General features: G+C 37.1%; 2 protein-coding genes across 3 annotated transcripts; one reads left to right on the plus strand and one right to left on the minus strand.

Annotated features, from left to right (window-relative positions):
- Positions 1–1,425: 1,425 nt before the first annotated feature.
- Positions 1,426–6,168, plus strand: LOC142978111 (dynein regulatory complex subunit 3-like). Its single transcript, XM_076122400.1, has 9 exons — positions 1,426–1,565; positions 1,847–2,214; positions 2,422–2,594; positions 2,955–3,164; positions 3,416–3,556; positions 4,305–4,506; positions 5,008–5,193; positions 5,540–5,679; positions 6,022–6,168. The coding sequence occupies exons 1-9, from the start codon at positions 1,448–1,450 to the stop codon at positions 6,164–6,166; spliced, it is 1,683 nt and encodes a 560-aa protein (XP_075978515.1). The 5' UTR covers positions 1,426–1,447; the 3' UTR covers positions 6,167–6,168.
- Positions 6,169–7,352: 1,184 nt separating this feature from the next.
- LOC142978105 (enoyl-CoA delta isomerase 1, mitochondrial-like) lies at positions 7,353–16,034 on the minus strand. 2 transcript variants are annotated; one of them, XM_076122385.1, is made up of 5 exons: positions 10,207–10,230; positions 9,831–10,072; positions 9,077–9,223; positions 8,382–8,594; positions 7,353–7,668 (listed from the first exon to the last, which is right to left on the minus strand). In XM_076122385.1, the coding sequence occupies exons 2-5, from the start codon at positions 10,059–10,061 to the stop codon at positions 7,411–7,413; spliced, it is 849 nt and encodes a 282-aa protein (XP_075978500.1). In that variant the 5' UTR covers positions 10,062–10,072; positions 10,207–10,230; the 3' UTR covers positions 7,353–7,410. The 2 variants fall into 2 exon arrangements, with proteins under 2 accessions (XP_075978500.1, XP_075978499.1); XM_076122384.1 differs by lacking the exon at positions 10,207–10,230 and adding an exon at positions 15,858–16,034 and having other exon boundaries at positions 7,355–7,668.
- Between the last annotated feature and the right edge of the window lie 65 nt (positions 16,035–16,099).

The raw sequence follows: 16,099 nt of genomic DNA on the forward strand, positions 1-16,099 counted from the left end.
TTAAGTTTATTTTAGACAACATTCGCATTCGTATTATTAAAATGAATGTATTTTATTGTAAAACAAATACCTCATGATGGCGCAGTAATCGTCCATACCAAATCCGTCCTTATTGAAAAAGAATAAAGGCCCATTTAGACGGGGAGAGTTTCTCGTACGGTTCCGAGCGAGAAACTATGCGCTACTATCACAAGCAATTATCGCCATAACACAATCGTATCAAAATGTTTACATACAGGCAAGAATTAAAATCTCGCCTACGATTATGTCATACGAGATTCGCTTATGACTTATCGCTAGGCGATAATTGCCTATGTCTGTTTACACAACGAAGGTATAGTAAGCAGATTGTTGCTTACGAGAATCTTAACTTGTATTAACACGATCTCGTGTGACATATTTTCAAGTTGATACGAGTATCGTACAAATCAGTTTGAATCGTTTTTAGTGCGAGATTTGTCATTCGAGTTTAGTGATCAGATGAACTCCGATGTGAACTCCGATGCCCGATACTCCATTTTCTTCGAGAACTGATAGCGACACACAGTGGTGGAATTCAAGCATGCAAGATGATTTTCCAAATGATTCAACCAATGCACAATAATATTTTTTTTCAAATATCTCTATATTAAGTTGATTTATTATAAGCTAATTGGCATTTATTTGTTTTGTAATGTACCTTATTAAAGTAAGACTGATTTTGAATATATACTTAGGTAATCTTTTTTTTTTCTTTATTTATGATCTTTTGATGGTACTCTAAATATTTCTGATAATGTTTGAAATGAATCTCCTGTAGCCAAATATTTTAAAGTTATTTCCAATTTTGTACGAGCGGGTATAGCTTGACGCATATTTGTGTTACTTTTTTGTATAGATGGTCCAATTTCTTGAACTAAATAATAATATATGAGTTGAGTTTTCGTAAGCCGAAACATATTTTTGAATGTCTCTTCATCTTCCAATTGCAATTCAAGGCACAACGTGTTAGATGCTCCCAAATCATTTCTTCTAGCTAGGTATCCATTTTTAACCCAACACGTTTTCTTCTTTTTCCGTTTAACTAATTCTTGCCTTAGAAGAGCAGATATAATTAAAACACCCTCGCGCACTGCACTCATGGTAGCAACTGGCATAAAATCTCGAAATACGATTATTGCTTTGAAATTATGTTTACACGGACATAACAATATTCCATTGCAAGGCAATTCTCGCCCAAAGCAACGAGCGAGGAGAGCGAATGTTTAGACGAAAAAAATTATTTATATTCTTTCGACAATCGTATCTTCGAGACGAGAAACTCTCCCCGTCTAAATGGGCCTTTACATTTTCTTTGGTCATTTGTGTCATAGCAACGGTATATTGTTTACTGCGTGTTTACTAATTTTAGTGATAGCCTAAAGTATTTTATCTTGAGAATTTAAATCGTGATTAGCTCTAATATAAAATGTCTGAAAAGCAAGATAAAGGAGAGAAGAAATCAATGAATAGTTTAATTATCCACCCTGACGTGGAACCAGGTGTTATCGACAATGCTATGCTTATTCGTTGTATCCTGGAGTATGGTAAGTTCTTACAATAACTTTTTTCACACATAAGGAAGGGTGATATCATAAGAGAAGACTGAGCGAAGCCCTTTCCTGAATGGCTATGATACAATACCTATAATAATTCGAATAGGTACCTAAGTAAAGAAATGTTGAAAATGTACATAATAAAATGTAAATCTCGACGTTTTAGTACTTTTCCCTTAATTATTATTGTATTTTTCACTATAAGACATCAAGTACATTCTCTGCACTTTGAGTTTTAAATTAAAGAAGTTTATTTTCGTTTTGAATACTAGGTCCAACTGAAGAGGCTGGCCGTCTATTTGCTGAGGAAGGCGTACATTTAGACGAGGCGCCGATAGTCCGACTTGAATTTCAAAACATTCTTAGAATCGATCATCTCTGGATGCTAACATCTCTTACTAAATTAACTTTAGCCCACAATTTGATTGAAAAAATTGAAAACTTAGAACAATTGACCGGTTTAAATGAGTTGGATTTATCTTTCAACAAAATTGAAAGGATAGAAAATTTAGATGCCTTAGAGAATTTAGAAATACTTACTTTGTTTCACAACAGAATAAGAAAATTGGAAAATATGGAAGCGTTGGAAAAATTGCTTGTGTTTAGTATTGGTGATAATTTGATAGAAGATTACAAAGAGGTAGGTGTGAAAGAAATGCGATGCTCACGAAATAGATATACGCCTGCATAAACGTTACGGCAACATGTAGACTAGTAGCACTTAATGAGAGAGTTAAACACAATTCCCAAAAAAAATATTCACAGATTCTTCTAAATTAATTATTTTAGTAAGAGATAAAGCCTTTATTCTCCCAGGCACAAGTCGATTAAACTTTACTATATTCAGATGGCGTATCTTCGTAAGTTTCGTAAACTGCGCTCAGTGAGTTTCAAAGGTAACCCTGGCTGTGATGATCCGATGGCGTACAAGTTCCTTAGATCGGCGCTGACGAGGGTCACTTATCTCGACTATAAGATCGTTACTGAAGAACAAAGAGAAAGTGGGGTAGCTGTGTTTAGGTAAGTGTATAACTACCATAAAAGTACATTAATAAGGTGTAGAGATCTTAAAGGCGGTTTACAGTATATACTTATTGGATATAGTTTTTACACCAGTCTAATCTGGCAAAGATGTGTTACTGAAGGTAGGGCAGACGGTAAATGCATTTAAGCTTACCTCTTGTTGAGTTGTATATTTATTTAGAAATGAGTTCTTTTGCCTCTATGCACGATCGCAAATCGCGCATCGAGGCTGAAGAACTTTTAACGTTGTCCGTGATGGCAATGAATCCAGGACTTCGAGATCTAGATCTGCCGCATACATCCCCGCTATCAAACCGTCGTACAAAATAACAATATAAAACAATATGTATATTTTAGAGGCTTGCTCCGAAAATTGGACGACGAAGACGAAATAGCAGAAAAGCGCAGAATAGCGAAAGAAGAGTACGATGCCAAAGTGGCGTTCTACGCGTCGTCATTCGTGGAGTACCTCAGTGGGCCTGAACTCATAGAGACCATGTTTGAAAAGGACCCTGATGGGAGTGTACTGCTCAGCTTCGGAGGAGAACTGCTACCTCTTTATGAACAGTTAGTGGCCAGTACCTATTTTAACCTTTAGGTTACAGCAGCTAGTTAATACTGTCGAAGAAAAAACAAGTTTATTTACTTAAGTCAATTGTTGAATAAAATACTGAAAAGCTGATTAGGCATTAGAGTAGACATTTACTCTTGATTCGGAATATCTATCACCCAAATTCAGTGGACTATTCATGACCAACTGCCGAAAACCAACCCAAAGCCAATCGTTGTTCTTCGTTATGGATTTTTTGTATTTCTAGGTACAAAGAGCAATATGTGGAAACAATGGCTGGCTTGGTGGTGTTCGCACAGACCGCCTACAACGACCGAGAGAAAGAAGTAAAGCTGTTCAAGAATCTCGTCGACAACGCGCTGGACGATAGCGTGCGGAAGAGTAAAGAGTACGTATTAATAACTTACTGTTCTGGCGAACTTCGTACAGCGATTCAGTAGAATCTTTATTTTTTTAAATTTAATTTAGTTGCAATTTTCTCTCCGTAAAAACCATCCTCGGACTTCAAGGAATATTATAAAAAATAATTAGCGAAATCGGTTCAACGAGATTTCCGCTTAGCAACAAGTTTTGCGATTCATTTTTATATTAAGTAGGTAATAGTTATAGACTAGAAGTAGGTAATATTGTTATCTTATGATATTATGAATATTATCTATGAATGTTTGATAAATAGGTATGTCGGAGCGCCAGCATCGAGGCGCTATATCTTCGTACAATCTAATTAAAATTAGCTTGATTTGATTGTTAAGAATGATTTGATGTTATTTATGGAATGACCCCGCCAAAGGTTGCTTAACCCACACATCGTTGACCGACTAGTGAGTGCAACTGGCTATAGGTCCAGTAAAGAGCAGTAAGATCCCTTTACGGATTAAATATCGAATAAATGACTGCCTCCGTGGCGCAGTGGTTAAGGTCGCCACGCCGGTACCACTGCGTCGGGAGGTCGTGGTCCCGATTCCCACACGGAGCAATTATTTGTGCGATCCACAAATAATTGTTTCGGGTCTGGTTGTGGTTTGTGTCCGTTGTTTGTATGTTTTTAAAAGTCCCCGCGTTACAAGAGCAATTCTTAGTGCGGGAGTGGTCTTTTTAAATAATAAAAAAAAAATTAAATACTATACATTGTACAGGGTTGTGGCAGAATACGAGTTAAAGAAGCAGCCTCTAGTGGAGCAGCTGAACGAGTTGATCGCAAAATATACGTCGAAGCAGGCCACTATTGAACAGCTGGAGCCGAGCATCGTGGAGGTCGGCGACCAGTTCAATGAGACACTCTACCAACTGTGGAAGAGCCTCATGACTTTGGAGATGCAACTGTTTGAACAGTGCGAGGTTTGTACGCTATTTCGAGATTCATTCTTGATTTGTAACCAAACAGTGGTGTGTGACGACAAGTGGTAAACATTGTAAGACCTACTTGAAAAGGATCCTAAATAAACCTAAGGCCCCTTTGTCTGGCCCTAAATTGAAGCTCAAAACGTCTTTGCGACTGTGGTCATTTGAAATGTCCTGTAGCCATACCAAAAGTTCTAAGTCTCCATAAACTAGACAGACACTTTCAATCAAACAGTATAATAAGAATTGATTAATAAGACACAAGATTAAGGTGGTCGCCACGCCACTACCATTGCGTCGGGACTTTCGAGGTCGTGGGTTCGATTGCCACACGGAACAATAATTTGTGCGGACCACAAATAGGTTGTAATTTGTGTCCGTTTGAATGTTTTGTATGTTTGTAAAAGTCCCCGCGATACAAGAGCAATTCTTAAAGCGGCCGGGAGTCGTCATTTTTAATACGAAAAAATAAGAAATAAACAAAGGACTTTCCCGCAGGAATCTCGCGTGCAGTTCTCAGTGAACATGACGGAGAAGATAACTAAACTGCTGGAAGTGTCTCGTAACGCGTTCGGAGCGTGGCGCGAGCACGAGGGTATCTGGTCCATGCGACAGTTCGAGACGCTCTCCAAGTACCTCGGCAATAAGATCATGCTCGGAGACGCCTGCCCCGAACTATATGAAGTAAGTACTTACTTGTCTTTGAATACGTCTGACAATATAGTATGGGTATATCTTATTTTTGGGAAGGCACAACGTAGAAAGCAACACAATTTTAGGTACTTACCTAAAAAACATTTTAATCCCTTTCAATCCTATCCTTAACAACTACGCTACTACGCCCTATTGTTTATACTTCATCTCTACTGTCAAATGGCTTACTTATAAGTAATTTTTATAGCAAAATCGGAGAAATTATAATCGTTTCGTGCAGTTCTTCATGTGCGTCTGTAAATCGAACGATGTTAAATAAAAACATTTGTTATTTAATTTACAAGCCGACTTCTTGAAACATACTTTTCATGTGTAGGTGATGATGGACCGTGACTTAATGATGAACCTGGTGGCTCAGTCGTCGGACAACCACATGCGGTTCATCGACACGCGCGAGGACCAGCTCACCACGCGCGCCAACCTGTGGCGCGAGGACCTCGTGCAGGGCACCACTGAGTTAATAACTCTTTCTATACTTTATTTCTCCAATTTTGATTTAAAACTCTGCCAATGTCCAAATTTTTAACCTGACACGCTAGAAGTTTAATGATTTGTAAGCGTTTAAAAAAATACAGGCGGTTAACATCGGGACTTTAAGCGTTGATGTACCAGAATACTGAGTATTACAGAGTCATCTCTTCTTATCTCTTGTACTTTAAATACATTGGACTTCAGAAAATGGTGACGTCAAACGCCGAACGGGAGTCCTCTTGCATAAATTGAGATTAAATTAAATCTGTAGCAGATTTTGATTTCTTTAGTATACTTTTCAATAACATAACTCTGATATTCCCGCAGTAACGAGGTGAAGCGCAACAGAGACAGGATCCTAGAGATCAACTACTTCATAGACAACCAGCGCGAGGAGTGGACCGACATGCAGATGGCGCTCAACGATACCGTCGACCCGGAGACCGCCGCGCTACTGGGAGACGACTTCTAATACACGAGGTAGGAATTTAAACACTCACCATAAAAGTGAAAACTGGTGTTGCCAGAATGCGGGTTTATGATTTCCAGAAACATTCCAGGTTAAGGGACTCAGGTCAACCAGGAGAGAGAGGCGTGCTAAGGTCTCCAAGAATGAGTCACACTAATTATTAATAACAAATGTTTTAAAATGTTAGTTTAATTAAATGTTCTCATTACACACCCAATCATATAGGACTACCTACAGAGTAGATTCATGCGTTCATAAGATAGCCATCAACCTAACTAAAGTCAGAGGCAGGGGTGACAAACATGTTTTAATCATAATATTATTTTAAAACTATGTTTTCCAAATTTACACTTGGTAGGTACGTAACACTCATTATTTGTAATGCCAGCTGTAACAAACTTTCAATTTTATTGTTAACTACACACAAAAATATTTTAGTAGTATACGAGTCCATAAAAATATCGACTTTTGGTAGGTTATCCGACTGTCCTTTTACAAAACCTTTTTCCATCGCGCTTTATTAATGCAATTAGAATAATGTCCTAATCAATTTATAACACATACTTACACATACACAGACTCTTTAAATATTAAATGCAAATCACTTTTCAAAACAAAACTCCGCATCACCCGCAGTCGAACAAGCGTGTCTGTCGCGACGTGACGTCAGCGCATAGCGCGCGAAGCAACGCAAATTTAAAAAAGCGGTGAAACTTTATAACGCTATAACTTCGGTAATTTTGACCCGATTTTGATAAAACAAAAACTATTATTATCAGCATAAGTACACAAATTAAATGTAGTATGTTTAATAGTCATATTTTGATGTGCTGGTGTGACTCATTATGTTTGAAAATGTATTTCCCGGTCTTCTGGCAGTCTTGAGACTTGTCATAAGTAGTAGGAAAAAACACAAAAGTTTTTTTTAAATTAACGGTTTTAAAGCTGTCCGCTGTATGACTAAATTATACCTGCGTAATATAGCCTCATACTAATGTACCAACTACGATGACCAAAAAAAACATGTTTAATTTGTTTACATTATGTACCTATTGATTGTTTATCTCAGTGGTTATTATATTTTTCCTACCGTAATTGAGCAAAAAAAGAGTTTTAAACAAATTACGTTATGTGTAACAAACAATGGATTGTTTCGTCTTAGTTAATTATCTAATCGATTCTCACATCCCAATTGTACAAAAAAATCGATCCCAAGAGTGCATCTAATTAATAAAAAAAGTTTGTTTTTACTTCTTAGATTTATTTTTCATCATTTTAATGTAATCTCCCAAAGACTGCTGTATTATTTTGTTTTGAAGATTTGTTAGAAAGTCTTGGGCATTTGCTTGATAGTTCTCTTTCATCCACGCCAGTGGTCCCTGCCTTATCTTCTGTTTAGTGATGGCTCGCGCTAGAGGAGGGATCCTGTCGAACTTCTTTATGAACTTCTTACACTTGTCCACTGAGTCCGCTTTGTCGGACGCTGTTTCATCAATCAAGCCCACCTGTTAGAAGTTTAAGATAAATTATAGAAAGAGAGTTGATACGTTGCACAGAAAATGTAACCTGAAGTTTGAAATTCGATAATTAAACAATCTCGCCAGTTTTAGTGCAGGCACTTATTTATAAGATGGACGTATTTCCCAAAATACTCTAATCATTGATAGGAGTATACTTAGTCAACATCCATATTATCACAGAAATGATATCGTACTTACTTTGTCTAAGTAGGTACAATAAGTCTAAATTAGGATACGACCATTATTAGTGTTCTGTCAAAAATTACGGATAGATTGCCATTTTCCGCTTTTTTAGTTATCGTCCCACTGCTAGGTAAAGGCCTCCTTTATTTTTTTGTCTTAAATGATTACGTCAAATTGATCTAGATATTATCTGTCTACTATACTGACTAGAGCGAGCGCATGAAACTAGATTTCTTCAGTGCAGTGAAGTCTAACCATCCAAAGTAATGCAATTGGAAATGATGGTACTATGGTCACGTCAGCCGCATGCTCCCAGAAAGATGGGCACGAATCAGCAAGCAATAGGTGCCTACAGAGGGACGTTGCCGTCGGGGCAGTCCCAAGAATCTGACGATCTAGATGCCTTTAATATTAATTAGACACGCTTAACAGGAGATAGGAAGGATTTAAAGAAAAGGGCCTTTGCCCAGCAGTGGGACAATACAGGCTAACAACAAAAAAATGATGGTACATACCTTTACCGCTTCTTCAACAGTGAACATAGTTCCATTTGTGAGGGCAAGCTCAGCCTGTCTCGGCGGTATTGTGTTGACCAACGTTCCTATGAGCCACTGCGGCACCGTCAGACCGAGGGCCGACTCGTTAAGCCCTATGGTGTAGGTACCGGTCACCATAACGCGGTACTCGCATGATAGACCTAGTATACAACCCCCGGCGGGAGCATGACCCTGTACGAACAGAGTTAAATATTCATTAGCTGGGTACCGACAGAGCGAGTAGCCTCACGAGGCAGTATCTAGATCTCTTTTGTTTCAGATCGATATGAGCGTGACCAAGATATTGCCTCGCGAGCTCAGTCGGGACCCGCCCATTAGTTAATCACTGAATTAAGATATCATGATTATTCGTACAAAACTGTAATAACCAAGACATGACGTTCAATATGTTTTTGGAATATTTTGGATTAATTACTATTTTAGTAAGTAGTTTCTACCAAATGCTTTATTTTTGAACTATAGGGACATCTGGAACATTCACAAGAACCTTTAACAATGGTCAGTAAAAGTTTTACAAATGCTTGATTAGTAATTGACATAAACTTTTATATTTTGGACGTTTCTCCACTGCTTAGCAGCTTGTTCTTTGTGGGAAAATTAGGTACTTAAGTACTTACTTTAAGAATAAAATAATGTAGAATAAAAATACTTACATTGATGGCGGCAGCTGTAACGTAACTAGATCCATACAGTTTGAGCCACATATCTTGTAGAGCTGTTATGAAGACTTCAGCTCGCTTCAAGTCTGGTTCGTACATCTCCCAAATGTCCAGACCGGCTGAGAACACTCTTGGTGATGCCTACGAATACCAAATTTACATGTAGTAGGTATAATGTCGAAAAATCATTTTTTGTACAGAGGTAGCAATTAACTGATAGGCCGGGTCTGCTGCACTGTATTTTGTGTTTTAACACGTATTTAGCATGTTGAAGATTGCGATTTTAGAGTGTAACTTATAGATTTTGTTAACAAAATATAAAAAAATATATATTGTCACCAGGTTTCCCCAGGAGACGTTGGTTGGGGATTACCTGTTTTATATATTAACGCTCGCCAAACGATGAACCTGTCGCAGTTGGCGACAATTAAAAAAAAATCTTAGTTATTATTTAAAAATTATAACCTAGGTACGTAGTTTGTCTTTAAAAAAAAAAAAAAAAAAAAGTTTCCTATTAGGCGGGCCTATCCAGAAATAGAATTATCCTAAGGGAGGTAGTAACCGCGTCCTAGCCTTTAATGGTGAAGCTGAGGGAACACCGGTAGGTCTTTTCCGGTATAACCACTAAAACGTGTAGCCAGCGGGAAAGCACGATATATGACTCTTCATTACCTCCACGCAGGGCATGCAGTAATGCACATTTCGTCGCGTTAAAAAAGTACCTACGTAGGTAGGGTACCTTACTTACCGATGCTAGAACCATTCCTTTGCACTTGTTTTTTTCAACGTAATCAAAGGCATTGCTCAACTCCTGTAAGAGTTCCAAGTTGAGGCTGTTAACTGGTGGTCTTTGCATTGTCACAGTTGCTATTCCTTCACTGTCCACCTCCACAGCTGTGAGTGGACCGGAGCTGGACATAGCTCTGAAGCCAGGCGCCACTCGCCGCACATTGTTTACTATTTGTCTGATGGGAAACATTCTGCAAACACCTTAAAATAAAACAATAGGTTATTAATAAAACGTATAGATAAATAAATTATTATAGTTAATTATAGTAGGTAAATTAGTATATTCGTAAATCGCTTGAAATTTATATTTATTTAATTACTAGCACTTGAATTACCTCGCTTGTGTTTGAAGCGTTTGAGTCGTCTATCTGATTTGAATTAAAAATCATCTTTACTAACTTTATACACTCGTATTAAATACAAATTTTGTAGAGATGGTAGGTACTATCGAACACAAGGGGGCATAGTGGGGGGACGGTACCCGTGTGTTGGGGTGTCGTCCCACACTGTGGAGGAGTCCACGTGTGGACGGCCGCGTCGGGGTCGCGGATGTGTGCTTAAAAGCGTTCCCGTGACCTCGGCACCATGCGGCGAGGAGGAGGCAACACCTCGGTGGTTTAGTGGGTAGGCCTAGCCCTTCTGGTTCGGAGAGCCCCACATACCCCAGCGCTCCCCCGGGCGCTGGGGATGCAATTTCATGCATTAACCGAGTTAACAAAAAAAAAAAAAGGTACTATCGAACCAACTGATTCATGACCCATTTTGCCGATAATTCGCTTGACACCGTCAAAACAGTAAGAATTTCGTCTCTATCGTCAAAGTTGCACTTAGGACATTTTAAACATGCATACGACTGTGTTATGATGTATCTACGACTACATACAACTTTGACCTTTGTTATTACAGTGCGTAGATACGTTTTCGATAAATCACTCTTAATTTGAATGTAGAATGTATGTAGTCTAAACTCTTTTCACTACGAAAAAACCTATTTGTGTCAAATATCAAATAGCACGTCATTTAGAAATCTGTGAAACGATTAGGGTAACCATAACAGTCATTGCCCATCATACAGTGATTGCCAATGTTAAGGAATAATACTTTTATTTTAATTTCTATAGTAACCAGTTCAAATTAATTGCGATATATGTCATTTTTAGAATATTGGTAACATTTTTAATTTATAGAACTCGTGTCCGACGTTTGTGCGACAGGCGTGTAGTTCGAAAAGAAAAAGTAAAAGTTTGTTGCAATATTTGTTAAGGATAACACATTTGAATTAACAGTATTCGCTAGTATTTATAGTTTTTAAGTGTTTTATATTGAATTAGTATAAAGTTATTGAAACAAAGGACTGATGTTCTTTTAGAAAGAATATTTAAGTTGCGTTTATAATAGAGTTTATGTCAATGTTTTACTAAATAAAGACACTATTGACCAAAATTGTGTAATTCCTTAACCGGGTAATAACTATGCTGGTTACCCTATATTATTTAATTTTTATAGTTACATTATTTCCTATAATGGCCGAATAAACCATGCCCTGAGTGGGTATCGAACCCACTCCTGACGCGTCGCAGTCGTAACATCAACCCACTACGCCACGGAGCCTGTTGAAAACGGTAGCAAAACATTATTGTATTGGCGCACAAAGATTTGTCGCAATAATGACAGATAACAAATTCATTACCAAGAAAACGAAAGGTTCAAGCCAATTTCGACCTACGCGTATATAGACGTGTTTTAGAAAATGAGCACATGGTGGGTCATGATTCAGTTTGTTCGATAGTACCTATTAGTCATCAATTTTTATTAAAACTGCATAACATCTTAACTTTATATTTAAGTAGTTCAGTTTTTATATATAGTTATAGTATATATGTTACTGTAAAAGCCCGAACTGTGGTAAATCCTAAGATTTTCCGGTAAAACCTAAGATTTACCAACTCTCAATGGTAAAAGTCCGAACAAGCCAGAGTTTAAAAACTATGTTACGATATATAAAAAAATCCTCCTTCACAACGATGTTTATAACTATTTCACGGTATAATTATATACTGTGACAAAGTTATAAAGAAGGAGTTTTGGGCAACCACCATAGCCGTCGTGGTTATTTTTTTTTAACCACCCAGAAGGAGGAGACAGACGGCGACATCTCGACATCATCAAGTGAATATAGGTAAAAGTTCGAAATAAAAGAATTGTTCGGACTTTTACCATTGCGAGTTGGTAAATCTTAGGTTATACCGGAAAATCTTAGGATTTACCACCGTTCGGGCATTTACAGTAACATATATAGCTATTATATCTAACCACTGGATACGCTCTATTTTCTTTTTGTTATACCTACCTACTTACTTAGTTTTCATGGGATTACAATAAATCACTTCCTGGTAGGGTAAAGCACCCAGTAGTCAGCCCCCAACCAGTAGTCAGCCTTTACAGGCTTTATATCCATATAATTAGTGTAGAAAATAGTAAAGACCAATAAAATAATCATTGATCGAATCTGTATAATCTTATTGACTAATATGCACAATTACGATTCGATAGCATGGCAGGTTAACGTGTTACACTCATTCTTATGAACTGCCATCAAAGACATGGCCAAAAACGTCGCCATTGCTATTTTTTTGTTAAGGATTCGTGTTTTAGTTTTTGGCATGTTTTTAAATGAATTTGATGTAATATGGAACGAATTGATATTTTATGCTAGTATTTAATAGTTTATCTTCGATAAAATCATGCATTGCAGGCGTTTTATTTGTCTTTTGTATTATAAATTAACGTGGCCGACTATTGGGTTTGCAAAATATGAGGTTGATCCAGTACTCGGCCATGAGTGGCTGACTACTGGTTTTTTTGCAATTCTCATATATGTGGTTGAAATTAACAGGGCGAATACTTCTCAACATAACTATTGCGTTGAGCTTAACTCTTCTAAGACAAAAATAGTATTTTACCAGTAGTCGGCCGCATATAAAGTCAGTGAATTTCATGAGGCCGACCATTGGACCTACATATCCCATAGTCGGCCGTCAGTTTTGCTAAATGAAATTGGGTCTTAAATCCTTTCATTAAGGTTCAAATTTGTGGACGGCTATGTTGGCACAAAACTTAGTTACTTGTTTTCGAATAGTATCATATCAAAAAGACCAAAAGATCTGTATAAAGAGGAATAATTGTCATGTGCTATGGTGGCGATCAAAAATGTTATGAAAATCATGGAAACGAGTCGAGTACTTGGCATTTCACACATTATTATGACACTACAAGTCCGAAATCGTTTAATAGTCTCACAAATGCCTCGTACCATTAAGCTAGACTAAGTGCACTCCCAAAAACAAATGACTGCCCTAAGAAACTGGTCACGATATGCTGGAATCAGCTTCCAGTTTCACCGGATGCAGCTGAATACCAGTGTTTTACATGGAGCAACTGCCTATATGACCTCCACAACCCAGTTACCTGGGCTATACCACGACTACCATAAGACTGGTTATCAGATTTTCACGCTTCTGACTAATGGCAACGATTGCCAGAGATCCTTGCAGTGGCGAAGGCTCCATAAAACTCGATTCCTACCGGCTTCCCTTTCTGGACAGACTTAATATTAGTGTTAAATTAATTGTTTACTTTTGCCTAATAATACACAATTAATTAATAATAAACAATATTTAAAGCGAAATCTTTAACTAGAATCAATAATCTAATCGAAACAGTACGAAAACGCCTACCCTTCAAAAATTACGCTCCGCTAAAAACGCAACGTGAAGTAATAATAATGAAATAAACCGTAGGCGCTGATCGGGAATCGCGTACAATAAAAACTATGGCGGCGATGTCGCTTACGACCTTTTGGATCGCGCTTTACACCGCGCTGCATAGTGGCGAGCAAGCCGGAGGAAGAGCGGGTTGCCTCGCGCTACAGCGCTCGCGCCGCCGCGCCGCGGCGGACGCATGATCTTACGCATGTTTCTGTCGCGGCGCGAGCCGCGTGCAAGAGCGAGATGGCGAAATATAAGCCAAGCATCCTGCATAAGTATGAGTCGAACATTGTTCACCAGTTTGACATTAGGTTATGTTTGTTTACTGTTTTTTCGCGCGCTCTATAACAAATTAGAATATTTGTGTTTATTACAACATTATTCCTTATTAAATGTTTGTGCATAACTGTGAACGTATCAGTGTATTAAAGAGTAATTGTTTTGCATGTTTCTATTCGAGTAAATTTTCATTTTGTCAGATTTATAGGTTAAACTCATTTCTATTAAAGTGTTCTGCGTTTATCCATAATGTGTTTGATATTTTATTGTTGATGAATACATTCTAAATTGCTTGTATAATATGTTATAAAACAACCAGTGCGAGACAATCATCAATCGTTCGATATACGTTATCTTAAATATGTGCTGTTGTGTTACCTACGTGTTACTACACTGAAGACAGAGTAACTTAATGCAAAACAAGCATGATTAGGTAGCATGGTAAGTACTTATGTATTATTAGACTGTAGAGAGAGAAATAAGAGACTGTAGTCGAATGTAGATAATACTCTCATATTGTTATTATGCAGAATTTTACGTCGATATTCTTACGATATACATAATATGTAGGTATTATACCTAGACAATGACTAATAGCTCCGGCTTACCTTTTGTAAAAACTGACCCTTCGCCACTGGATCCTTGAATGCCCGCCGGGACCTACAATTTACCATGCCTTCCGAAACACGAAGGAATTTTGGGAAATGAGAAAAGAAAGGAATGATACTAGTTACTTCTATCATCTACCTTCTATTTCCTAGCCTACCATTGACTTATGTTTCAACACATCAAGAAAGCTAAAATAGTTTTATAGAAGAAGAGAGCATCTTTTGTAGATTGGGGAGAGTTGAGAAACAGAAGGAATAAAGGAACAGAAAATAAACTTTTATCGCTTTGAACCGTGTGAAGAAAGATTGACTAGAAAACATTTAGAAATCAATTACCTAAGTGCTAATAACTATAAATTAAAATCTTGAAAACCCCCGATTTCACAATATATTTTTTGATTTCATACTTTTTATAGGTTGGTGGTTAGGTTAAGCCATTCTGACTTTCCCACCACCAGCTTTCTCAGCATGCGAAGCCATTCGAGACCCCGTCCGAGTAAATTTGCAGACATTCGGTTAATCTCCCCACTTTAACCCACTACAACTTTTAAACGGCTCCACCGATTTTCATCAAACATGCCTAAAAACACTCGCACATATGTCACCTTTAATTTAAATAAAACTAAATTGAAATCACTGCATCCTTTCGGGAGTTATGATGCCATAGACAGACAGACACACAGACAGACACGTCGAACCATATAACACCCCTCTTTTTGCGTCGGGGGTTAAAAATTAATGGATGTATAAATTGTACTGCATGGTATTATTGCAAATGTGCTTTATTTTCTGGAGATTTCAATAAAAATATATTTAAAATAGAACATTTGTATTGAGTAAGTAAGAGGCTGACTACTGGGTAAGATATGGCTGACTACTGGCGAAATGGGGCTGACTACTGGTAAAAAGTGCCATATTTTGTTTAATGTGGATTTTTTCCATAATAATCTTATGAATATGATATTTTGTTATTTTTTTCTTAAAGTTTAATAAATTACCTTTCATACAATGACTAATGATTTTACATCTAGTTGTAAATGTTAAAAATATGGCTAAATCAAATTGACATTTTCACTAAAAGGCTGACTACTGGGTGGTTTACCCTACTTATATTAAAAATATTTTTTAATATACCATATTAAAAATATTTTTAATTTACAAATATACTTTTATAACTAGGTACTAACCTTCTTAAATATTACGCATAGGGAGCTGGGTTTTTATCATTCGGTTATTTCCATTACATTAACACGTTCATTATTTTATAATTTATAAGCCAATACTGATGCTAAACTAATAGATAAGTCAAATATTAAAACTGTAGCTACTTACCATCAACATATATTATTAGGTGTATTTTCGAGAAAATAATAAATATTGCTTCATAAATAACACACACGACACTGAGAAGGTTTACTATACATACGCGGATGATATGGAATAGTTGGAATCTTATTTATTAGTATATAAATATATTATGTTGATAAGACTATGAAATCGTTAGATATGTCACTGTGTGATAAACAATTACTTAGTGTTATACAATCGTAGGTACCTACACCGACGACTATAAT

The sequence above is a fragment of the Anticarsia gemmatalis genome, chromosome 14, assembly GCF_050436995.1.
Source record: "Anticarsia gemmatalis isolate Benzon Research Colony breed Stoneville strain chromosome 14, ilAntGemm2 primary, whole genome shotgun sequence".
Classification (NCBI taxonomy): domain Eukaryota; kingdom Metazoa; phylum Arthropoda; class Insecta; order Lepidoptera; family Erebidae; genus Anticarsia; species Anticarsia gemmatalis.

Bases quoted from the DNA above. Each gene is read 5' to 3' on its own strand.
- LOC142978111 (XM_076122400.1), top strand. From the start codon at position 1,448: ATGTCTGAAAAGCAAGATAAAGGAGAGAAGAAATCAATGAATAGTTTA. The intron at 5,194-5,539 runs GTAAGTACTTAC...TTTCATGTGTAG, and splicing joins CCTGCCCCGAACTATATGAA to GTGATGATGGACCGTGACTT. The intron at 5,680-6,021 runs GTTAATAACTCT...ATATTCCCGCAG, and splicing joins CTCGTGCAGGGCACCACTGA to TAACGAGGTGAAGCGCAACA.
- LOC142978105 (XM_076122385.1), bottom strand. From the start codon at position 10,061: ATGTTTCCCATCAGACAAATAGTAAACAATGTGCGGCGAGTGGCGCCT. The intron at 8,595-9,076 runs GTAAGTATTTTT...CTGTTCGTACAG, and splicing joins TTACAGCTGCCGCCATCAAT to GGTCATGCTCCCGCCGGGGG. The intron at 7,669-8,381 runs GTATGTACCATC...AACTTCTAACAG, and splicing joins CTGTTGAAGAAGCGGTAAAG to GTGGGCTTGATTGATGAAAC.